A 26,963-nucleotide genomic window follows, 5' to 3' on the forward strand; every position below is an offset into this window, starting at 1 on the left:
AGTAAATCACAAAATTCAAAATTTTTTATTAAAAGGGGTGGGATGTGTATGTTATCCTTTTTGATAAAAGAGCGAAAATGTTTGTACAGAAATATTCCGGTTATTAAATTTTGTTATATGAGCGAGAAACGGAGAGGGAGAGAAAGAGCAGAGCGTTGAAAGACCCATGGTAGTGATAAAAATAAAAACGCGAAGACGGTTTATTTAAGAATTATGTGTATTTCCTTCGTGAAATTGAAATATTCAAATAGATCCTTACGAAAATATAGACATGATTAAATATTACAAAAAATGTGAATTGTATTCGTGAGTGAATTGTATTAAGGAAAATAGATCCACGGACAAATGTTTCACAGCAGTTTTTATCTGAATTGCTGGCCGTGTCCGGTAATTTTTGTAAATTAAAAATAAACTAAATAAAAACGGATAAATACTTCATAATCATAAGTGTAATAAAGAAGAAATGAATACCCCTAAAACGAGCCGAGACACGAAAAAGAATTACAAATCAATAAGAGGAAACTGCTCATGAAACATTGCCCAGCGAAACCAAAGTTCCTACTACGTTTTATAAAGTATATAACGTTTTTATAAAGTATGAACTGCAGAACTTGAATTATAAATACGATAATGCAATAAAGTTAAGCTAATAATCACGATACAATCAATTTAAAGATGCTAAACTACAATTCGCCGATCAATTAATTCGACATTACCGCTATCGGAAAACGTTGGTCGACTATACGAAAATCACACAACTCAGTAATCTGCCTTCGAAGGCGGGAATCAATTGAGCTCGGTAACGAAATAGAAATAAGCACAAGTCGGCAATTAAGCACATAAGTAGGTATACAATTAAATTAAACAGCCGTAGCTTTAGCTTTAGCTTGAATGTTAGCACCTAGGCATTATGTAACATTAAGTTACGTATTCAAAATGAAAGATAAAAATCTTAGCCGTTAAACTAATATCTGTGTAAAAAGGTGTCCACAAAAATAAAATAAAAACATATATTGTATGTACAATAGTACAAATAGCAAAAAGTAGTTTCTAGGACTCTTCGCGATTAAGATTTTTTTTTTTTAGATTAATAACTATATGTCATATGTATGTTTTCTTTTTGTAATTCAATTTGCATATAACGTAAAATCGGTTCTAAGCTATCAAGTTAGACTTTTTCTTAACCCTCATCTTCTCGATTTTATTTTAAAGAATACGCATTCTTTCTTATTTTAGTAATTTCAGGTACATCTAGTAGACTTTGCAATTTATTTCTTATGTATTTTAATGACTTATTATTAAGCAAACAATGATTGAGAAACATTTTAGGCGCGTTTCAAAAACTTTTTATCAAATATATTTTTATATTAAAAAATTTTTATATTTTTGGCACTTTGTGGTAATATTAAAAGATGAAAATTTTGACAATTTTTTACAATTTTCTACAATTCCGTCAACTGAAAAAGATACAATACCTACTGCTTTTATATTTTATCGATTAATCTCTCTATCAGCCATCAACTCAAAATTAGGCTTGTTGTCAGAAATGGCTCTGTCCGCCCGAATGCCTGACCGCTCGATAACACCGTAACCAACCATTCCAACGCACAGTATTCCGATTAATAGATACAGTTTCATATAAGTGCACAAATATGGGCTATACACGTATGTTATCACTGAACCAGTAGACTCCCACAAACGAAAATTAGAGAAAGCTGCTTCTTCTCGACCAGGAAATAATATACCACTTAATGCTGAAAATCGCAAATAAATAATTGTTAATTGCAATATATTAAATTATCGTAAGTGTATTCATTAATATAATTTTCATTAGAAAACCTCACAAAGAAAACTTCGTTGTACTATTAGTTGGTATAATACCATCAATGGAGATATTCGTCTGTCGGTACGATTTTATGCACAACAAATAAATTAGGAATTTCCACTTAATGCTTACCACACAATAATTTTTGCAATTATTAACAATGCACGATATATAAACATTACGTATAAAATTATTGATCAATAACAAGCGATTGAAAATTGGATTTATATTTGTTTCTGCGGTTTTTCTTACCATTGACTTGTACCAGCCAGACCGAATCGCACACACCCCATAAACCTGACAGCAGAAAGAAGATAATACCCTGTTCTGGCGTTGGTTTCCACTGTAACATGTAGATGAAAATACTTAAGTGCAAACAAAAAGCAAAAATCATCACGGGCGTTCTTCCAGTCAACTTCACTACGGCTCCTGTAGCGAGTGCAGCTATGGCATTTGTGATACCGAAACATATCATCACGTAACCAATATTACTAATCCCCCAAGCACAGGAAACGAACGACTGTAATAAAAATAAAATATACATTAACGCTTTCTAATACAAATTCTCCTCTTATCATAAATATCAACAAAAATCTCATTCAGGAAATTGTTTTCAGTCTCATATATAGCTTACTAACTGCGTTATAATCGGCAAATAAAAACGCTTGCTCGGCCCCAATAAATAACGTTATCGGCAATATTAAAAGTTGGTTCTTCTCTTTCAATAGTTTTAATGTCACGGCCAAGAGCTTGAATCCAGACGTTCCTTTCACCGAGCGGGCTCTGTTTCTATCGTATCTATAAAATGAGGATTCTAGCTTCAAGAAATTTCTTACACAGTATATACTACAACTCGTATTATAATACAAATATACAATTCGTTATTTAAATATATAATATAAATATTTTATAATATATCTGACAATTTTATAACCACGAAGTATAAACGCAAGATTGGATACCTGGATAAGGAATCGACGGCAAACGCAATTATTGCAACAGCTAATATCATACAGCCTAAGTAAATCCCAGCAATGAGGTGTATTCGTTCCACCGGAGGTGGCTGCAGATTTGGATTTTCGTTTTCTGGAGACAGTCCACAGAAATTTGCCCCGCAAGTTTCGGCCACAACGCTACTGTTCAGAGTAACGTTCGTAACGACCGTGTCGATTCCGTACGAAAGAACTGCAATCATAGGAAAAACATTAATAAAATTAATAAAGATAATAATTGATTACTAATAATAATGAAATTATTTCTGCAAAAATATATTTGCCACGGGGAATTTGCAGCCGCATTAAAAAACTGTAAGCGTAACACGTTACAAGAATAGAGATACTGTTGATTATCGTGCCGATTATATTCTTCTGTCGTCTGTCCAATAAGCATAAGAAATATGTGTTTCAATAAAACGAAATATGACCATTAGAATGCCCGACCAAACTCTAGTTACTGCGTAGCTTCCGTTCGTTGTTTTACAATCTCGTAATTCGCGGCGACAGGCAACTTAATTTCGTTTTCATCGGCACTCGCGTTTTTATAGCTTAGCAGCGACGCATTTATACGCGCTTCCGCAAAGATTGCATAAACTGCAGATAAAGTTTTTGTTGCATTACTTTGTTCCAGTTCGTGATTCCGTAATCTCGTTTCATAATTTTGTCTCAAACTTAAAAATTAAACAATTGTAACAAAAATGTATTTTATCTGAGAAGCTTAAACGAAAAGATACGTTATCACGTTTTTTATTTAAAAAAAAAGTTGTAAAAAGTTTATCTTCCTTTCTATACATTATTATTTTGATAGACCAGTCATAGATTTCATAGTTTTCTTTGTATCTTAATAAAAGCAGTCAAGGATTGAATTGCATCATACGAGAAGCACAAATAACATAACTAATAAATAAAATGTAATAATTGTGAGTTTTTGTAATTATCAAGAGACACGGTAGTGTCTCGTGCCAAGTACACGCGGAGCGAAACCGACCGTGACTCTTTTACGCGATTTACATATACGAGACACGACTAGGCATATTGTAATTATTTACATATCTGGGCAATAAAATTCTTATATAGTTCATTGATATTCACAATGATAACGATTCTATTTTATAGCTATAAGATACTGCAAAGCAATTATAGATTCATTCTTACGTCATCAAAATTAACATTTGCAAACGAAATGTTCAAGTCGAAAACAGACATGAATAATATGCTAATAACAATTTTCTCAACACGTTTAATCCCTGAAATATAAATTTAACCGTCGCATATGTCCGTAACAGCGACCCACCTGCTGAAGATATAAGATTCCCCCACACCTGTGCCATTTGATAAAACATGAAGAAGAGACCGAAGAATCTCGTAACAAGGGCATCCGCTGCTATATCTGAAACGGTCGAGTAAGCTTCTGCTGCCACAGTTAAATAAGTACATTTTGCGCACCAAAGCGGTCCACCGCCTAATCCGACCAATAATCCAGCGGGAATCATAGTGTAAAATTTGGGATAAAACTGCGAGGCTATGAAAGGCATATAAGCCAATATAGAAAGTGACATTGTCCACTTGCATCCTAACCAACTGGAACACAGAATCATATATTTCATTCAAGAATTATATATTATCCTTCATTAATTAAATCTATTTATATCCAAATTAATTAATTAAAAAATTAATTAGGTTGTTTCTTAAAGAAAAAAACATATTAAAAGTATTCAAATAATTAGATTAATGTAATAATCTTAAAACATTAATATATTAAACGGCATATTAAAGGCTTTTTGTTTTAGACGTTGACTAGGAAGATGTCATACTAAATCCTAGCGCAGATACCTAGATATGTTCGTTTCACTCTTGTCTAATGCTGGAACCCGCGGGGGTTCCATGTAACGTAATTCCGGGCCAAGGTGAAAACGACAACGCGTAATAAAGTTTAGTGCTGTGGGACTGCGTGCAAAACTCTAGCTGTATGTTTCACGTATATGGGAAACACATCGAACGTTTCCGGTGTCTACGATGATTGACGATATTACATCTCTCAAAAACTTTCTATTCATTCTACGACAACAAGTAACGGCAGTCAGATCTGACGACAGTTTTCCATTTACCTCGAGATGATGCAAACCATTTATCACGGTAATCATATAGTAGTCGCCGAAAAATATTGCTGAATCGCTATTGCGTCGAGTCTCTTACCGAGTTTTACCTTACACGAAATTATAATTATGCACCAAACGATTCGAATATATAAACAAAATTACTTGAACCTTACCTTATGATTAAGGCGGGTAGAAAAATATTGCTGAAGAGCAGACTGCCATAAATCGCCGACAACGTAAATGTGCCTAGCGATTGATCTGCATTGATCGAACTCTGTAAGTTTGCGGCTCCCATGAAGGCAGTAAAAAGCACCATGAAAGCGCAACCGATCGCTAAAATGTTTTTCATAATTCGCCATCGTTCCGATGGTTCGAAATTCGGGGTCGGCGCTTTCAAAAATTGGCCTGGCATCTCGGTTTTATTAAGTGTCATAACTCAATCAATGTACGACATTAATTTTTGTTGGATATTCAATATCAATTTCGCCGGTCAATGAATTCACTTGTGACTGTGAGTGACTTGTTGTGTATTTTGTTTGTCCTTTAAAAAATAAAAAGATAGAAATAAATTTATAAAAAATATTGCTTTACTATCGCTAATATTTTTGCCTATTCGTAGTGACAAAAATTGTAACTGTAGGTGAGATTTAACTTCGAGCTTTTCAACTGTAACGTACATTTTAAATCGACTGAATTAATGGACACCGTTATATCGGTCGCGATTTTCATCGCGGAGGATATCGGCGAATGATTATAGACTGAAATTAAAACTGAAACTGAATATTCACATTTATTCTCATAATGGTCACCAGCCACGTGATTTGCGTAAAGCCAATAACGATTTCAAGGTAATCAGCGAACGAGAGAACGGTATTATAACATACGACGAATACATTGTTTTATGACACAAATGCTTCATTTTCACGCTTTTTGCTACTAATATTATAATGTCGGCTTTGATCCGTATAGCGCTTCACGTAGGAATGTGACAACAAAACTCCCAATCCGAGAGGAATTGCATAACCGTTTTCTGTTCGGCGCGGCGTAGCGACGAGATACACGGTTACCCCAGCATCGATATAGGCAATCTGTCCTTGGGAATAGGTATCCTTGCTCCTTTCACGCACCTTAATCGCACCTGATACAATTTCCATTCCGACCGTGCACGTCGCTTGGAATATGTAACATGCCGATCGACTGGAACCCTACTGTCACACAAAAATAGATGCACACGACAACGTGACGTAAAACAAGTTTATCGACGAAATGTCGAGCAACATTGCGCAAATAGAGTTTGATGAAAAACTGTAATTATAGAAATACAAGATTGTTGATTGCTGTGCGTACGAACATTTATCGAATAAATAAATATATATATACAATAGATATATACATATGTTCTGATATATATAAAAGTTAATTTTATTAATTTTTTAATCTATCAATATATGTGCAAAAATAAATTTGCAGAATGGCTTGTATTATGTTGCAAATTAATTGGATTAATACAAGATTTACTTAATGAATCTCTGCTCGTTTCGCTTGAAACTCGAATATTGCAGTACTGCAGTACTGCAGTATGAATAATTGCTTTGCGAACAGATAAATACTCGATAATTGTTTTAAGAACAGGAAACCTGATACCGAGTGAACAAGGAAGCTGATGTGCGTGCTTAATTAAAATTCATGATATAACTCGTAGACATGGAATATTATAGCAGTTATTCTATTTAGACATTCACTTGGGAAAAACAAGTCACGTTTAATAGATTCTGATTAGATCTCATGCTAAGTGATGTTTAAAGCTGCTTGTAATACCACTTTCAGCTAGAAATCCAGTAATCACGACGTTGACCCCGACTACTGCGAATGCTATATTAATTAAATAATAAGCGCGGGATTACTATTATAACGGTATGTAGTGTATCGACTATGAATCCGCTATATCGAAGAGTAATAGTCTACGAAAATGAGGACACCCTCGCATATGCGTCCGTCGTACCTATGTCGTGCAGTTCAATTAGCCCCTGGCACATCACTTGTCATTTTCACTCTACGACGACCGCCGCACACAAGTATGTAACTCTATTGGATGGGGCTTACAGGACAGCAATATAATGATGAAATATTTTACGCCTGACATAAAGTAGAAACATCAAGCAGTCAGATTGCAATAATTCTTACGAAAACTTAACATCTTCTATCAAAAAACCCGTTCGTAAATTGTGAAAAATGTACGATTTATACGTATTTTGCATACCGGTTTTGAACGCCTCCACGCTGATTACTTGATTATCTTAAGTATAATTGATTTATGTCCCAAGACATCCTAACAAATAGTCACTTATATTTTATATTATAAACATTATTTTATTTATAATAATTTTTTAGATAATAAATGTGATATTTTTCGAATAACATGCAGAAAGAATTTGTGATGTAAAATGTACGTATATAATCTTTTCTCTCTTGTAAAACTATTAATTAAGAAGGGAAAAAATTATAAATTTATATACTAAAAAATAACACATATTTTTTAAATTCTATAAAATTATATATGTCTTAAGTTTATATTATACATATAATATATATTATATATTTACATTATTGCAAATACATAAATTAAATGACATAACGTGGATTAAATTAATATAATTTAAAAAGCTTTGTGTTTCTTAAATTTTGACTTAATTCTCACATTCAATTATCACTTATAACATTAGCTTCCTCTAAAATCATCATACAAGATGATAGATACTGATGTCTGACTTTTAACAATCTATTTACTGAGGATTTATATACAAAAGATATTTAATTGAAATGACAACCCACGCACCGTTTCCTCTTGTATCACAGTGTTCATTCTTATACCTGGGCTTACCTGTCTCAACCGAGGTTTTCCAATTCCACGAAGTCAAGACTTGGTTTTTTCCTTATTGTCGGCACTTCGCGTTATTTAAGCACGGCGAATAAAACGATACTGGAGATAAATCGCGAATGAGCCGAACGATCAGATGGTTAGCCATTCCCCACTTACACCCACCTCCAAGTAGGTACGATATATCGACGGCCGGAACCCTGCGCTAGTAGGGATCATGATGTTTATCGAATCGATGTCGGCTCGCTGCGTCCGAGGCACGTGTCACGCCATCGTATCTTAATCGTAAAGACTTTAAGCTATGCAATCACTTCGATTAACCATCGCGTCCGTTATCCGCGGTTACGGTCTCATTGATCTGTGCGTGATCCGTGGCATGAGCTGTTCTGTAACGACTGAGGTATCTATAGTAATCTCGAAGCAGTGACATTTATATTTCTCAACAAACAGACGGAACAGAACGTCTCAACCCATAAAAGATCCTGCAAACAGTCGACCGTATCTCACGGATATCTGTCAAGCATGACGCTGAAATGGGAATTGAAACTGAACGAAGAGAAAACATAGGACGGTATATAATCGAACGCTATAAATTGTACGAAAGATCAAATCAGAAAGTAAAACATATTCAAGCTAGAAATGTGTGAAGTTCAGATTCTGCCACTGACATCGGGAGCATCAATCTGACCTAAATTAGATTTAATCGATGGAACATAATCCACTGCAATTCTCTCTCTCTCTGATTTGATGAAGTTGATTTCGGTGATGCGCAATAGACGACACTCTGATGGCAGCTTTGACCAGAAACGGATACACCGACTGCCTAAATGACAATCAGCATATGAGCTGGAAACCATGCACGAGGGACATACAGAAATTATAGTAATTAATTATGACCGTGCTGTTGCAACGGACGCGAACAGAATACCAATGGGCACCAACTTCATCTGGTCTAGCTTCTCATTGATTTTCATAACAGTCTGAGTTAATAAAACTATCAAACTTCTTAATATAGACTCGGAGTTAAAATTTTTATAAGAAGAAAATCTTTCTAAAGCTGGGTAAGATATTGTATTTGGCCAATAAAATTTTCTCACTTAAATAGAGCGGAAATTCACGATGGGGAAGGCTAACGAATTTCGCTTAAGTATGTTCATCAATCGTTAGGATTAATCGTGGATCATTCTATCAAACTCAGAGAAAGAACCTGTTTTTCACACACTTACGATTCCATCTATTACTTATCGTCTACTTTTGCTATGTTGTAGTTAGCGTTAGAACAATAAACAATCGTTTATTATGACTAAATGTATTATAATTGTATGTGTTACAATTATATGTATTAATGAAAAAGAACCACGGAAAGTAGGGAATATAATATAAAAAAATAATGTACCTCTTTAATAGTGATTTTTTAGAATTGTACTTATTGCTTTTATAAATCGCACTTGTCGATAATTATATTTACATGTTATTATCATAACAACTTGTACGGTAATTAGTCGTAATTAATGTCATAATTAATGTCGGAATTAATGTAAATATATAAAATCCGCTTATGTACGTCGCGTCGTAAATCCATTGCATATATTCACGCTACTCTAAACACAACCTCCATCGAAACTGTTTCAGAATATTCGACAGAAATGTCTGGCACACTGAACATCGAAATTGAAATAACAAACAAAGCTTCGCGTAGTCAAAGTGTGGAAAACTTTACAAAGAGCGGTTTGTAAATAAAATGTTTCTCTAAGCACGTTTCACAATAAACTTATCCAAAATCGTCAAAGTGCTCTACATGAACTTCATTCTACGTTTACATCGCAATCGAAATGCGATTTTCACCTTTGATAAGATCAATTTTGTTACAAAGATCTATATGCTAGCTGTAGATTGCAAAGGAGTCGCAATTTAAAACTTTTTGCGCTTCGCTTAACTTTATATTTCATTTCTATTTTACCTTTTTACTATACATGTCATTTTGTGGTATTTAGTAAATATATTATAGAAATTATTACTTCGCTTTTAAAAATAATATAATTGTTTACAACAATTTAAATTCAAATTACAAAACGTTAATTAAATTTTCATTTTTCTGATCGTATATAGTGAAATAAAGCAAGAGAAATGCAAACAAACATATTCTCTTCGATATAAAACGGTGTTTGAAAAAACAACAGAAAATTTAGCTAAATAGAATATTTTACTAGTTGAGTTTTTATATAGTGTTAATTTCTTTCCCGATTTATATTTGTTCCAATAAAAAGGGTGATTTATATGTCACAATCTACGTAGAAATTCTAGTAAAAAGTGCAGTATCTTTCAGTTTTATGACTAAAAATGTAAAGCACACACTTTTTGCTACTATTTATATCCGCAAATGAATTACGACCGCACCTACGTCCAGTTTCATCCACTGACATAAAGCATAAAACAAGTTGATACCACATTTCAACTAAATCATATAAAGCCTGTAATTTCCTGATGCACATAGCAATCATATAAATCCTGTATTGATTTTTTTTCGAATCGTCTTTAGAATTTATTGCTCTCCCAATAATTTAACTTATCTTCCGGATGTCAATCAAGTTCCATATAAAATTGAAATGTATAAATATTGAGAACAATATTTCAAATAATAATTTGTTCTGAATTTGTAAATTGAAACTCGTTTATTTAAATTACTAGTATAAGTTCACGTTTAATTGCTAGTATCAGAGAAAATAAATTTTCAAACAGGTGGTTTTATACGTGTGCGCAAAAGGATGACGATGATATTTCTATAAACGTCGCTATGAAAAATAAATTGTAAAATAATCGTAACGATAAATATTTTGAATTATTTCGGGATACATCATGTCAGCGTGTCAGCGCTAAGACACTTCAATTACAAGGGTAAGAGAGCATACTGACAGATATACGCTGCGGCGTATTTCGTGGCATGCATATGTTGCATATCAACCGGAATTGCGCGTCCGAGGGCGAGTCTCGCTCCACTGAGGCCCGTAACATTCGTTAACAGCGAACGGGAGGATAGAGACCATGACTGCGTTGTATATCTTGGAGACGTATAGAAGCAATTACAAAAGCAGTGCAAGAATAATTACGTTGCGTTCAATAATTTCAGGTTTCGACGTTTTGCTTGGTCTAATACAAAAAAATGTATACGTTCTATCTTTTCCATTTTTTGTCTCTTATCTTCTATTATTACGACGAAAGAAGTAAACCATACTTTAATCAAATGCAATCCTTTTTCTTGAAAACATGGTTAATAAATTTCGAGGAAATTCAAAGCATTGTCAGAGCTATTTTAAAATATCGATTGTTGTTAAATTCGATGTTCTTGAGATATGAAAGAGAGCTTAAATTTATTTTGTTTTATTTTATTCGATATTCTTGCATAATTATAATTAAGATTTAGTATATAGCGACATAATGATGCAATCAAAGATGAAATTACGCGCAATAGAATAATTATGGTTAGAAAATTAATATTCCAGTAAAGGCAATTACGAAGCTCCTTGAATTATCGATTTTCTACCAAATCTGAGCAACGTTCTTCAACAGGATGTATCGTGGTGCATTTTCGAGGTCTGCAATAATTTTGCTTCGCTGAACTCGCGATACTCGTATAATATTCACTCGCTTTGTGCGAGAGATAAAGATGGTAACCGGAAAACAATAAACGACAAGGCAACTCGATTTTCGAGCATTCTTGACATAACGATGTAAATAGTGCTCATATCACCAGCATTTATCAATCTATATATTTTATACTTTATTTTATTTTATAAACTAAGTAATTAATTATACGCATAATGGATTTATTTATATGTATTTTCTATAATTCTTGACCTCTTAAAGAGACAGATCATAAAGTTTAAATTTAAAATTCTTCCCAGTGCGGAGAGATCGATTATGACAAAAATAACAACATCGTTAATCATCGTAAACAGTGTCACTTGATTAAATTTACTGGGTTTGCAGTCTGTTTTTGTATACTTATTCTTATACATTTTCACGATTTTCGATTTTTACTAACAGTCTTTTGCGTTGTAATGTGAGGCTAAAAACATTCTGATCAAGAATCGAGTTCAAGACACCTCTGAGATATCTCTAGAATAGGAATTTTTTCGTTACACTCAAAATAAATGGTCAAAACATTGGAATTTCAAATGAATGGCATTATGGAAGTCAAAGCACGAAGAAGAGAAAACTTTACGTCCTTTTTGTTTTTATATTGGCGCCGTCGGAATACATATGTCGAAATTACGCAATGATTGCTTTTGGAAAATATCATCATACATGGAAATAGTGAAATTTCATAAATACATAAATTTATAACAACTTTAAAAATTACCGGTGAACATTGTCGTGAATAACTCAGATCTAAAAATCGCGTATTTTATATTTAAACAAAGCATAATATATATATGTATGTGTATATTATGTGATACGACAAATGTTTCATATTACAATAAGAAAATAAAGAGAAAAGAAGACGTCAGAAGAAACATGTATATAGTCACACGCGTAAAACGACATGCGAAAAATGTGTTCATTGTATGAAAAGTATCTTTTTTTAGTTTCTTCGTTGCAGTCGTTACAGACACACGTTCTTAAACTGGGCGAGGAGAATATAATTAATTTATGCTAATCAACAATTAATACATAAAAAATAATATAATTTTTTTTTTTAGTTTTCCTCATTAAAACATTATCTAGAGAAACAGAGTATCTCGGCGGTATTTTTAAAACACATTTATGTCGCTCCGTTGCATCGTATTTTACATCTAAAAACAGTTTCCGGGGTTTGCTTTTAAAAATTCATATATACCGCGCACGTAATACGGTCTGGATAATAAACTCATGGACGCAAGTTGGAACAAACAATTGTCGCACGAGATTACCATCATCAATGTAACATCTAACAATCACGTGCCCTACAAAATCAAGGTATAAATTTAGCATTAAAGCGTATACGTGATTAACAAGGTTTTCCCCGTTTGTCGTGAAATTTAAACAGCTGCCCCACATCCCGTTTAACGTAGTCGATAATTGGCGCTTGTATTTCGCCCTCTATTTCCTTCTAGCAATGCATAATGACATGCTTGGGAAATGCATCGAGAAATGTTCTATCGAGGGATTACAGCTCGAAACGAGCTGCCAGAAGTTCGTTTACTCATCGCTTGACTCTCAAATTACCGGAGCGCGCGCTTTGTTCGCGCTGATCGCGCGCGTATCCTCTAAATACGAAAGTTAATGACATTCATAACGGAATGCGCGCTATCATAAATTTCAAGTAAACTTTCGCCAATAAGCTTCGATTTAAAAGCGCAATAAATTTGCAAACGGGAGATAAAGCATGGGGGTCAATTCCCGTAGTTTCCGAACTACCGTGAGAGAGGCAACGGAAAGAGATAAAAAGAGAAAGGGAGTTATTGCCGACGAGGCGAGATGTACTGCATGACTGCAATTCAGAGTTCCGTCAAATTGTTTTAATCCATTTGCGGGGAAGATAAAACCGCATCGAACTCGCAACGTCAACGTCATTATGCCTTACGACTTCGTTATCAGATTTCATCTCAGTTCTAATATTCTCTCTGACGTAGGGTTTTAAAGCGCATTTCGATTTTCCGCCAGGAAATTTTGCCACCAGCAATAAACGAACACCGAACGAATTGTGCGGCTGGATTTCTCGTTAGAGCGCTCCGGCTCGTCATTGCATCCGCCGTAATTTTACATTACGAAGCTACGTCTGCGCTGCAGCTAACGTTTCGTCCATCTACCTACATCCGTCGGTTACGACTGTAAGCTTTATTCTCTCTTTTTTTTTCTTTTTTAGGAGGCACGCGAGGTAACGAGATACGACACGAAGTGAAATCCATTTGTATAGCGGGCCATGCGCATGGGTCGCGATTTCGCGATATTAATACTAGTAATGCGAACGCGTCAACATAACTTCAAAGCGAATTACACCACCCTATTCGATTACGGGTTTCCATTGATATCGTCTCGCGATAACTCGAATGAGATGCCGAAGACCATTCACTGTACTTTATATTGAAATATAGATGCGCGGATAAAATTACCTCCAAGTTACGCGACGGCACTCTCACGAGAACTGTTCGGAATAAAATTATACAAACGACGCTGAGAGCTTCTGTTTTCCGACGCCGTTAAATGATTCGTCTATAATTAAAACGAAAATCCACAAAGCTCGGCATTTAAACTTTGATATTCGCAAAAATCAAAAATGGTTTAGCCGTGGTACCTAGAAAAATTTCCGTAAAAACTCGGTTAATCTGCGTAATGCTAATACTTATTTAATGACCTGTCGAATTTCCCAGGTGATTTGTGAACGTTCGCTTGCCTTCATCGAATAATTTAGACATTAAGCTAACGGTGTAATCGGAATATATATATATGTAGATCAATATACATATAGATAGATAGATAAATAGATAGATGAAGAATTTATTCGTATAGAGAATAAATCGGACTCGAATATTAGAATATTGGAAGTCAAACAATATTCGAGAAAAACAAACTATCATAAGATCGGCATTGGTAATCGATCAACCTCAGTAAATCCGGTTTTGCAGATAGACTTGCAGACACCCCCCGAGGGAACGCAACGGACAAAGAAACGCGGAATAAGTACTGACAGTCACGACAATTGTCTTCCAATACTTCGCGAAAACCTTATTAACTTATGCATTCAAGGGCGGCGGAAGCGCGACAACAACGCGATGAAGACGGAGGCGCCCTTCCACCCCGTAATGTGAGAAATAACGTAGCCGGTGTACCCTCGGAGAAACTTGTTCCATTTATCTCGAGTCCTCCTGAGAAATGCTTGTGACTCTACGTGGAACACAGGATAAACCTTACCTACAATGAATCATCGTGTAAACCGCGCATTTCGCCGTCGCGTCCATCAAAGATATAACATTGTTCCTAAGGGAAAATGATCCAATTCGAAAATTCGTCCAGACAGCGTTATCAGTACAGTTAAATGAACTCTGACAACCCTAGATTCGGCACTCCGACGAAATTTTCTATGTTAATATATAGGTATATACATATATATGTATATATTGCATTCTTTCTTGACATAAGAGAAATGTAAGTCTCATATAATGAAAGAGATAAAATATTACATTTCAACAGGTTCAAATAAACTCTTGAAATACTATGTATAATAAAAAAAAAGTTCTTTCTCCAAGTCAAATAATCTTTAATATGAAAGGATCAAAAAGATGCTCAGCGTTATTTATATTTTATAATTTTGGTCAACAATTTCGCTATTATTCATATATAATTTACATTAAAATGAAGCCAATAGTAACAATATTATGCAGGTTGATAAATATTGAAAATATTGCATATATTAAATCTTACTGTCGATAAATTTCGTTGCGGAATGTAGATTATATAAAAACATACATTGCAAGAAAGTTAACATCATATTCACTCATAAAACAATATAGTTTTGCTATAAGCGTTTTTTAATCAACGAAACGCGCATAGTTAGCTTAAGCCATAACTATATTTACAGATATACGCGTGTAAAAATATGGATGGGTGCACTGTAACGTTGTGAATGTTTCACTGTAACCAAATAGCCCCGCCGAGGCAGCAAACGAGTTCGCGAAGTTCACGAAGGTTGTTTATCGTCGAAGCGAAGAGAGAAAAGTTACCACAAAGCAATGGCCTTTTAATGTGTGGCAAGGGCTTCGGCGAACTTCCGCTCGCAACTTTTTGCTGTAATTAATTCCTACGATTAGAAGTACTCTTAGGAGCTGCACGTTGCCGTTGCAAGTAAGACGCATAAATTACGCGGATCCCCGTTCGATGGAAACTCTTTGTTTCTGTGTGTATAACATCGAGATTAATGCTAACGCCTTTGCCGCTCACAATATTTATGAATACGACGGGTACAGAAATGGGGGAGAGTGTTTCTGTATTGCCTCGTGTTTTATGATACGGAGGACCGCTCTTTTTTATTGGGTGATAAAGGGGAAGTGCTACCCGACAAAAGTAGAATTCAACCGAGAGAACCATTTTCCGCGATATGCAAAACTGTAAAAGGTCAGTTCTAACTGACAATTTGATATGGGCTTGATCTTGCGCTTGCTTTTTTTTATTCGTGATACATACAATTCTGAAATTCTGAAATTGCCTTGCGTTTGTTATCCAAACGGAATAATATTCGTGAAAAAAATAACACAGTCGGTGTTGTTCAATATACATAATTTTTTCCTAGCGCAACAAACATGTTAGTATTGTAGATTATAATTAAAATAGAGAGAAAAAACCAAGGTGAAACACGCAGCGGTAATAAATTGTTCATTATTTTTGCCGTCCAGTACAAAGACTATTTATCGTAATACGACTTCAAAGCTTGTTGCAACTGACGGAACGTTGTTGAACGAAATTCGCGGCGAAGCGTGCGCACAGTATGCCGCGTCGCGCGGCCATAAAGAGAAGTTGAATACCGCTTGCGCCATAAATCTTTACGGGTAATCATTTCTTATAATGCTTGAAGGAATTTCAACATGCAATTCCTCGCGACGATGAGAGTTGCAGAGAACCTTATGCTCAAGTGTCTATGAATTCAAAGACATAGAAAACGAGACCCATCGATGGCGAGAGCCTTTGATCTTTATTCCCATGCATACATATTTCACGATTGAGAGATATTAATCATACTCACAAATATTACCTATCCTTTATCAACCAACGACGTCAAAGCGTATGGATGTGCCTGTATTTATTATGTGAAATATATACACATGTATTAAAAATTACACTTTTTTGCAATTAAAGAAAATTTCTAACGAATGATACATCCTTTCAATTTTCTCAACGGAAATTAATCACTCTTATCCGGAATATTGCTGTAATTATCTCTAAATAGAAAAATCTTTAAAAAAGAACATTTATTAAAAACAAAACAAAAATTTGCTATTTTGTTATCTCCTTGCATTCTCGGAAAATAGATTAAATGTACTTATCAATTGCACATCTTGAATTCACATACTGAAAGTAATAGCTTTCTCTTTGATTTCTACTATTTGTACTCTAAAGAAAATATCACTTGCTGTATCATATATATAATAAGTATAGTAATCTGTTGTTGCAACACAATGTCATTGCATTAGCAATCAATCTTGTTATTAATTACAGAAATTAAAATTACATATTAAATGGATAATATGTAATAGCATAAATGGATGCAGGCTCATTAACCTTTATGGTACGATAAATAGACTGTTTCGTATTATTATCCAGTACATTCGTATTATTACTATTATTATATAATACATTTATATTATATTAGTCGATTAGTCAGTAACGGTCCGAATAACAAATTTAATTTCATGTTATTACTCGTGAAAATTCGACTATTAAATCGACTATGTCAGAATATAAGAGGTTGCTTCTATTGATTGCCAATGGACCCTACTCGATGCTTAAAGTACTCACTTTCGTTTCTGACATCATACGAGACGTTGCCCGCAATCGAGAGTCAAATAAATTTGTCTCAGTCAATCAAGACGTACGACAGTTCATTCCACCTGCCTATCCAAGAGTCCGCGGTTCAGTTATAAGAAGACAGACATCTATACCTCGTTTGCGTCGTTTAAGGGACTATCCAAGAATTACACGTAAAATACTCGGCATAGACTTTTATCTTTTTCTTAGGTAGATCGATTAATAATGATACAATTGCGCTTTCGTATTGCAGCAAGAGAAAGTAATATATATAACACGCACACGAATTATCAGACTAGTTTTCACTAGCTTCTAATCGAATAATACAAATAATATTGGATAAAACAGGTACTTGACAGAATTTCGGAAATATATTTTGATCCGTAAATAAATGTGTTATAATTTACTTTATTTTATTTATTTATTTTATTTGCGTACCAAACAACAAAGCTTGATTCCAGCTTTATTAGGCTACCACAGGATTTAACAATATCGGAAAAACAACATTTGTAATAAAATATCCCATCAAATTCTGAAATATATCGATATTATTTTCATACATAATGTAGAATAAAAAGTATCTATTAAGGTATTTTAAAAATTCATATCCTCGTTTCAGTTTCCTCGAGTATATGAATATCTTGATGGACGTTTTGCAACATCCGCAAATTGCTTTGCATACTTCGACACAGAAGATAAGCGAGGCATGATATCTCTCTCATGAAATTTTATGTCCAGAACCTCTATAAGTAAACTGCTAACGTGTTACATCGCGTGTAGAAAAATCCGTTTAGATATATTTTCAGGAATATTTCGGTGTCATTTTTTATTTCGACACAGCTGAAAATCCGAAATATGTCAAGAATATCATTTTTTGCGATTGCACGATTACCACTATCAAGGCATGCACTCGAAACGTGTCGTATAAACCATTCCACGAACGTTCTAAAACTTAGCCCGACTATATAGCAGCGGCACTTAGCTTTTAACTCTTGAAATTTTTATCCTTTGTGTGCTCGCTGATTTCTTTTTACAAATACATTATTCCATTTCAACTAACATGGTGTTAAAAAGGACAAAAGACTTCGCGGCATACAACGTAAAATATTCAATAGCTATCATTTCTAACTAGTGATTAAATTTTAATTGATAGACGAAAGTAAAGCGTTTTAATTATCTCTTATGCCTGTATTAAAAGTCTATAATAAATTCTAGACGTGCAATAATTCAAGAAGCATCTTGATATATATCTGTATATCACGCGTCGATACATTGACAGAGAAGCTTGAGCATCGCGTTGTCTCCGTGGCAAGGTCTAATTGGTTCGATAAGCGCAAATAGGCGGGAATAATTAAATCTCCTCTCTCGATGCGGCATAGAGAATCAAAGCTGTCAAGGCAATTAACCCGTGTAAACTTGTGAGGCCGATCCTCCTACTGACAATCATCCATCGATTGTCGCGCATTTCCCTCAACGACTCATGATATTCGATATTATCGGCCAAAAATCCCATCGTCCCGAGTGCCCGATAAGAGAACGCGCGCCGCATGGGATGCTGGGAAGAGGGGTTGGTTCGGTTCAAGCCGGCGCCCTCGCTCCACAAGTTCCTTCAGTATACGCGCGTAGCTACATTCGGTTGGATCCTATCTCGCATCGTGTTTGAAAATCGCGTCATCTTCGTATATCGGGAAAATCTTCCACTAGGGAAATATTTCGTCGGTCGGTTTACGTGTCAAAAACTACCGCTGTGTTTACTTGAATTTGATTCGAAGACAATTTAAGCTGGCGCGAATATAATTCATTCCTTGAAGTGTTCTCTAAGTATACAATGCTCGTTATAAATCGAAACTTTAAAAAACTTAGAAAACTGCGTATATTGAGATTCCACGTCGGTTAATCACAGAAACTTCGAGCGAGCGTCGACGTAGCTGTCATCTTGAAGTTTGCTAATTGCAATCACACGGCTTTGTGAAGGACAAAATACTGCCATTGCAATGCTATCATTTACTTCAAGCGTTTTGCTTGAAAAAATTCCCAAATTATTATTTTTGTGCAGTAAAGAATATTGTAACATTATAGTGCATAAACTAGATAGTTAAGAAAAGTTGATTTAAGAAAGAAAGTTATTGAAAGTGAAGACTATATTCACGTCTTTCGTGAGCAACCAAAAATTCCATAAAGCAATTTCATATTTTGGAAGGTACTTCAACCACATATACGGCCATTCGTAATTTCCTTATCGCAGCCGTCAGAGATTCAATCGATTTCAATTTGCGCGAGCTGGTACTGCCGAGGCAATATATCTCGAATTCCTTTGCTTCTTCCAGCACGTTTGATAATGCTCGCCTAGAGGATTCTTTCGACCATGATACCACTCGAGATTCTTCTCGAGTTAAAAAACGCGGCTTATTCGCGCGTGTAACCATTAAAAAATAATCATCCACGTATTACAAGACTGAGACAGTGTTCCAGCGCAGGGGGAGAAATGGCAACACATTAAGAGATGAAGTTTTACTCGGGGGGGTAAGTATTGCGCAGAATGTATAAAGCTTCTTCAGTTTCTTTAGCGACTAATTAGAAAATATTCCCATCGTATAGCTTGTTATCCAAAGCAATAACTCTTCGTGTTAACGTAAAGTCATACTGACACGTATTGGATGAGTAAGCGAACAATGTAAATTAGGCTTAACCGTGTAGTTAATTCTAGTTTAACGCAAGGAGAAAGAGAAAGAGAGCAGTACTAAAATAATGTTCCAATTTTCCCGCGAGTTGGCACCTCTTTTATTTTTTGCTGCAACGATTAAACCGGAGTGCTGAATTAGCTAGTTTTTTGCTTATATTATTTAATATTCTCTTTCTCTCTTTTATACACTCTTTTTGTCTCGTAGGCAATGTTATAATTTCTCTAATTTAAAGATTTATTGAGCTATTGTTCGTATATACAAAGAGTATAAAAACAATTGTACAGTCACTAAAAAGAAGTCTATATTTTACCATTGAGAGTATAAAGAAAATTTAATTAATATTTCCTCGCAAGAATTCTTTTATTCCAACAGCTCATTGTTCGACAGAATTCCTTATTGTATACCATTAAAAGCAAAATTTCTCGTATCGCCTCTCGAGATATCATCCTAACTATTACTACAAAGACCCATCGACCCTTATTTAGTCCCCATAGAAAAAGCCGATGGCCAAACAGCGAACCCTTGGACGTAGAGCGAGCATCTAAGATCATTGTACGACCCTTTACGACCGCAGTAATTCTTTAGACCGCGCACACCGACTCTACCCTCGGTTATCGGTGTAACTACTTCGTGTGGTAGCAGGGCTCCTTTACTTCTGATGAAGTTACATACGTAGTACCAGAGATCCATCTTGCCAACAGGCTCTCTCTCACCTTTCTTTTAAATTCATCGAAACCTTTAGACGAGTCATACGGAATACACATAGTAATCAAACACTTGCACGTACGCTCATCACGTTTGCAAACGTTTGCAATATTGTTTTATTTTTTATTATAATTTTTGTCTTAAACATATAAACATATAAGGTAAATACTTTAAAACATTTAACAAAATTAAAAAAAAAACATAAATGACTTAAAAAAAAAATATTTAAAAAAGCATGAAACATGTGTGCATAATCCATAAAAAAGAAAAGAACAGAAAATTATGTATTAATATTTATTTGTCATTTTGGTTATTTATTATTATTTTATAAATACTGCTAAAAGCATTTACATAAAAGATATATTATTTATAAAGATTCCTAAAAGTGTTTATATAAAATATATATTATTTATGAATATTCCTAAAAAGTTCAATAAAAATATATAATAATCTTGAATTATTTCAAAAAATTATTTTCTAAAATATTTGTGCTTTTTAATAAGAATATAACGTTTCTTACAAATAATTCAAATAATAAAATAAATAAGTTGCAAAAGCTATCCGCACTTAGGGTATAGAAGAAAGAAGATACTTTAGTTGCAGGCATTTGCGCGCAAAAACGGTCTCGACAGTGATTTATTATAACATTTCATTTCACGTAACATACTCTCAAGGAAACTCAGCTTTAGATATACCTACGATATGCTGGTGAAAGAGTTGTACTCTGTCGTAAATATAAAGGAAAATAAAAATTACTGCAAACATCTTGAAAGATGTGCTTTATGTTCCCCCCATATAATATAATTTCGCATTCACTACCTTTCTCTTAAATTATTCTAAATGTTTGTATCTTGAAAATTTAAAGATCCGTGCGTATCTATTGACACGGTGAATAACTTTTAATGAATGCAAGCTCTTCCGCGAAGTTTATACCAAACTTTCGAGTCAAACTTGAATTTCGTCTTACAAATTTTCGGCTTTTCCCACCGCGGATTCTTGTTCCGCACAGCAGATGTGCGGCACGCCGTATTAAGTTTACCGTTTTGAAAGCGGTTAAAGTTACAAAATCGGATTGAGAAGCGTATTAACGTTCAACGAAAACGATATTATATCTGAGCATAATATTGCGACTGATGAAAACTTAATGCTAGAATTATGTAGCCTTACTACGATTAAGCTGTGGCTCGCGGAGAAGTTATTTCTAAGACTAAAAGACTATTATCTGCCCACGTGTACCAGATGTCTTACGAGATGGTCGTGAGATGAATATGCATTGCGACAATGGAGACGAGAATTACCCCTTGACACAGATCCTAGATTATCGCTTCATTCTTGGGACGTCCAGTTGCCATAGGGATGAGTGAACGAAGTACAGACATAGGTGAGAGCAGTCTTAATAAGAGTTTGATTAAAAAGTTGAGTATATATAGCGCATGACGGTGTTGCTATCAAGTGCAACAATCGCGATGGGCAATTCCTTTAATTTTTACCGCCTCTGATTTTCTACAGAATGATGAAAATCTTAATAATATAATAATGTCTCCGCTGTCACTGTTCTTATCGCGAGCAATTGTATTACATTTATGCGAGCACATTTCCACAGGACAATTCAAATTTACATAAGCGAACGGACGAAAGTGCTTTACATTAGATTTAACATTCTTCGTGAATCTCATGAATCTCATTCGGACACTTTCAGAATAATTAACAAATGCTAAGTGAACAGTGTAACAATGTGTTTAATATTTAGACGCAATCAATAAATGAGCAATAATTATTTATCTTTTATGCATTTTGCTTCATTATTGATATTTAATCGCTGATTTCAAACAAAGATGCTTAGTGTGCGTGTGATGGGTGTATATTTTTACACGTACGCACACATATGAATAAAAACAACAAATAAAATGCAACAAAAACCAACATTACCATACATTTTCATAATTTTAACGCGTCGTTAGTCGATACTCGCTGGAAATTTTCACCTCGATATATTACGATATTCGATTAATCACGAACATGCGGTACTCTCGAGAAACGTGGTCGTAAATGAGGACTATCGCCGTGGTAATTTTACAGCTTCAGAGCACCAGCGCGTATATGAATATATTGTGCATATCTACGATCTGAACTGTAGTTAGGTATTTAATAATCATATTATAATGCATCACGTACAGCGCCGGCATAAATGGATTCTTTATTAAAAGGCATACTGCGTAGCCGCAGAAATTTACAGGCCATTTCAGTTCTTAATTGGTCTTTACATTTCATGAAAGATTTAATTCCGAAATATGCAAAAGGTGCTCACTTGTAAAAGTATGATTATTTGCCTTCATTGCAGCGTATTACGCCTTTGAACCTGCGTTTATAGTGTAATTTCTCGTTGCATTTATCACTAAATTTCTGGTTAATCTCAACTTCGAAATGGTATAACTGTCAAATATACCCAAACCAACCAATAAAACTTTCGAACGCGCGTAGTAACAATGTATCATTAGAGGATAACAAATAACTAATTTAAAATATACATGTAAATGGTGCGATATCGTTGTATTATTTGAAAACATTAAAGTTCAATAATCGATACATTTACATATCCACCATAAATGTGATTGATTTATTAAACGTTATAAACGGAATAATAATTTATCATGATAAGATTCTAATAGTATGTATATCTATTATTTTCTGCGCTTAGACGGTATTTTTAAACTTTATCGCAAACGAAAAATCTGCTGGTAATACCTTTCCGTGCACATAAAGAAGCGCAAACTTAATTAGTCGTGACAATGTCACTTTTAAACAAGCCGGACGTAGACGCAATTAACCATCGTGGCAAAAATATGAAAGCTGGGACTTGTTTATCTGGGGTTTCTCTTTTGTGAGATCACATATTCGATGAATCCAGAAAATATTAGTATCTCGTTATAATAGAGAGCTATACGTACATACATACATGCAGCTATTTATTAAAAACTAAAACCAAAATAAATAACAGTAAAATAAAACTATTATTACTAAGCTAAAATAATATTAAATTTTCTTGAATTTAATACACATTTCTCCACCGTTTCTGTTCATTTTGCATATTGCGATCTTCATTAAATTCCTTATATTCCTATACTCAAGCTACACGCTTTTTTCCTCGATTCTCTTTTTATTTATCATATATACAAAATAATTCATAAAGTTTTTTTTAATGTTTTACGAGATATTTTTTGAAATCATTATAAGTAGAAAAGTTTATACAAATATAAATGCGATTCTAAATATTTAGGAAGTTACCTATAACATTTTTGGGAGTGCGATATTGTGATCTAAGTCATTTAGATTTTGCAATTGAAAGTGAATGAAAGATCTTGTTAAAAAAAGGCGTAAATACAGGATGCTTTACTATACATTGAATTTCAAATGTGTCCTTATAAATTAGGAATGGTATTTGAATGGTATCCTGCAACGGAGAATTTATATCTATAGGTTTTATAGTTGATAAAATATGTACAATAAAAGTACCCAATACAATTAAGTATAAATATGCCTCGATTATCGAAATAGAAAGTAACAATGTGACGCTTCGTCGAAACTTTATTGCTTGGTAGACTATAGAGTGCGTCAACGATGCAAATATTACCAAGAGTCAATTCCATGCACCGCCAATGATTATCCATTAGACCTCGAATAACGGCGGTTTATAATACAGTTATGTGGTAACGCCTCATTTCCGGCAGGATGTGACATTATTTGGAAATAATTACGTAAGCACGACGAAAGTGCATTTACGATTAAGCCGGAAATTGGAAATACGCCGTAGAATCTTCATTATATTCAAAGGTGCTTTGAAAGTATTCTGCTATCATCGTAATTGCAAGTTCCACTCATTAAAAATTGGATTATAAAAAATCTTCTATTACTTTAATAAAAAAATACACACAAATTTAAAATAATTCTTTTAAATTGTGGAGAATTCGTAGTTTCCTACATTTTTATATATAGATGACTCAAAATGTTTTAAACCGTTTTTAATTAATAAAAATTTATCGTATTAAAATCGTAAATCTAAAACTTCGAAAACTTATATTAACGGAAAAATGGATATTTATATTATAATAATAATAATTTACATTATGACAAAATTTAAGGATCTTTCTTCTTTCTCATAATTTGCTTAATAGAATATATGTACAATTAAGAAAAAGATATATTTGTATATTATAATTATCTGCGTAAATATTATTCTTAAGAAAAATAATTATTCTTCCTTAATTACACATTTTTGTAATAAATAAAGAAACAAATTAGAATCTTTAGTACTTACGATATCCAGAAGTTGACTTACGGAAAATTTATTATCATATTTTGCTGCTCTAAGTTCTTAAAAGCAATAATTCAGAGAAAGAGAGAGAGAGGGAGAGAGGGAGAGAGAGAGAGAGAGAGAGAGAGAATTCTCATATTTTTTATCGAATTGTATTTGATCAATAATAAAAAAAGTTTTATGTCTTGAATATTATTAAGAGATAAATTGAGAGATTCTGGAAGAGAGTTAAATTCTATTTATTATACACAATTTATTCTCTCTATAAAAAGAGTTAAAAGAAATACCAAACAAGATGGAATAAGTTCTTATGTAGTTAGAGAGCGAGCTTATATTATTTATGACTTTATATTAATTATTATTTAATATTAATTTAATTTTAATCAATATATTTCTCAATAATTTAAAATAATAGAGCAATTCTCAATTTACCTAAGTTCTGTTACTTATATCAAATCCAATTATTTAATTAAAGTAGTAATATTTGAAATAGTTTATGTATGTTGTTTTCCATTCTCTTCCTTTCTTCCCCTCTTCCCCCGCTCCATCCCTCTTTCTCTCTGTGTGTTAAAATGTTGAATAATTCAGATCGTATATTAATTATTATATATAATAAATTAATTCACAACGTGATTGATTGAAGAAATAAAATTTTATTACTTTACTACTAAAAATTTTTTAAATAAAAAGTACCTATTCAAATGCAAGTAAAATATTAAAAGCTATTTAAAAAATAACAAATATTTTTTTGCAACAATTAACTGCATTTGTAAAAATAACAATAAATAAGATTTTTGGATAATTTTAACGTTGCGTTAAATCTTTTTTTTTACGTAATGTAATTAATCGCCGGTTGATTTGTAAATACAGCATTTCATTTGAGATGAGATTTTTTTCGACGAAATATTGATGCAAAATATTTGTAATGAGACAATGTATCTTCCGAAGAAAAAGCTTCTTGCACGACTTAAAACTCTTAAAAGTCATTTATCATCATAATTACATAGCTGCTTTTTGCAAAGTACGCTGTCTTGTGATAGAAACGTATGCATTATTATCTACCACCATAAATTTCCACTACATTTAATGTAGTTGCAATAATGATTTTAAGATGTAGTTGTAATAATCCATTATTTCAATATAACATCTATGTTGCAAAATTACTAAATTATATTTAATTATAAGAATTATTTATATCCAGCATATATTTTCTAACCCATAGCTAGAAATCAATTTTTTGTAAATTAACAATGCAGTCAATAAAAAAGGTCGAATTTATATTATCAACAAAATTTAAGAATCTCTCTTCTTTAACAAAACACAGATTTAATGACAGAAAATTTCAGAAACAAGATTCCGCGTATTAATATTAAAATGACCAAAATTTAAAGAGAATTTCTTTCATGTACCCCTTGAAACTGCCCTGGCAATTTGTCTTCTCAAGAATACTACAATACAACTGATTTATCTTATCAATCTTGAAGCTAATCACCCGCTTTTCCAAGCAAGAGCTAAGAAGATAGTTAAAAATAAAAGACAGCTCTAAGTATATCTTAAAAATTCCCGGTGTACGGCGCTTTGTGCCACACCAAATTCTAGCGACGTACTTTATTTTCGCCACTAATCAACAAAAAACTGTTACATCACATTCCACGAATTTTTTATTCAGCCTCGATCGACATCATTAATCTCACTAGAACTATGTTCTATAAGAAATAAATGTCGTACCTGTGCAAATTGTCTCAATAACTTATAGTACTAAATAATAAATTTGATATAATAAGTTTGACAAATATTTTTAAAATAATTTATGCAGCTAGATATAAACTCCGTTTATTTCAATAACATATTCAGTAAATAGATGTTTAATATGTTGATGTTGTTTCTGTCTTTGTCATTCTCGCAACATGCTTATTAATCCAGATACTAAACAGTTAGCCACAAAATGTTTATGGGTACAATGTATT

General features: G+C 33.5%; 2 protein-coding genes across 3 annotated transcripts in view; one reads left to right on the forward strand and one right to left on the reverse strand.

The window, feature by feature from the left end:
- Window positions 1-1,341: 1,341 nt before the first annotated feature.
- LOC139813635 (UNC93-like protein) lies at window positions 1,342-7,923 on the reverse strand. The gene is made up of 7 exons (XM_071779233.1): window positions 7,801-7,923; window positions 5,093-5,460; window positions 4,115-4,401; window positions 2,788-3,010; window positions 2,464-2,623; window positions 2,078-2,345; window positions 1,342-1,754 (listed from the first exon to the last, which is right to left on the reverse strand). The coding sequence occupies exons 2-7, from the start codon at window positions 5,350-5,352 to the stop codon at window positions 1,492-1,494; spliced, it is 1,461 nt and encodes a 486-aa protein (XP_071635334.1). The 5' UTR covers window positions 5,353-5,460; window positions 7,801-7,923; the 3' UTR covers window positions 1,342-1,491.
- An 11,004-nt stretch (window positions 7,924-18,927) lies between these two features.
- Window positions 18,928-26,963, forward strand: part of Glurb (metabotropic glutamate receptor B) — a 121,814-nt gene continuing 113,778 nt past the window's right edge. The window contains exons 1-2 of one of the 2 annotated variants that reach the window (XM_071779224.1): window positions 18,928-19,495; window positions 19,623-19,818. The gene's annotated coding sequence lies outside the window, so the exon portion shown is untranslated. Of the gene's footprint in view, window positions 19,819-26,963 lie in introns of both variants that reach the window. The other variant, XM_071779223.1, reaches the window with a different exon arrangement.

The sequence above is a fragment of the Temnothorax longispinosus genome, chromosome 5 (assembly GCF_030848805.1).
Source record: "Temnothorax longispinosus isolate EJ_2023e chromosome 5, Tlon_JGU_v1, whole genome shotgun sequence".
NCBI classification, from domain to species: Eukaryota; Metazoa; Arthropoda; class Insecta; order Hymenoptera; family Formicidae; genus Temnothorax; species Temnothorax longispinosus.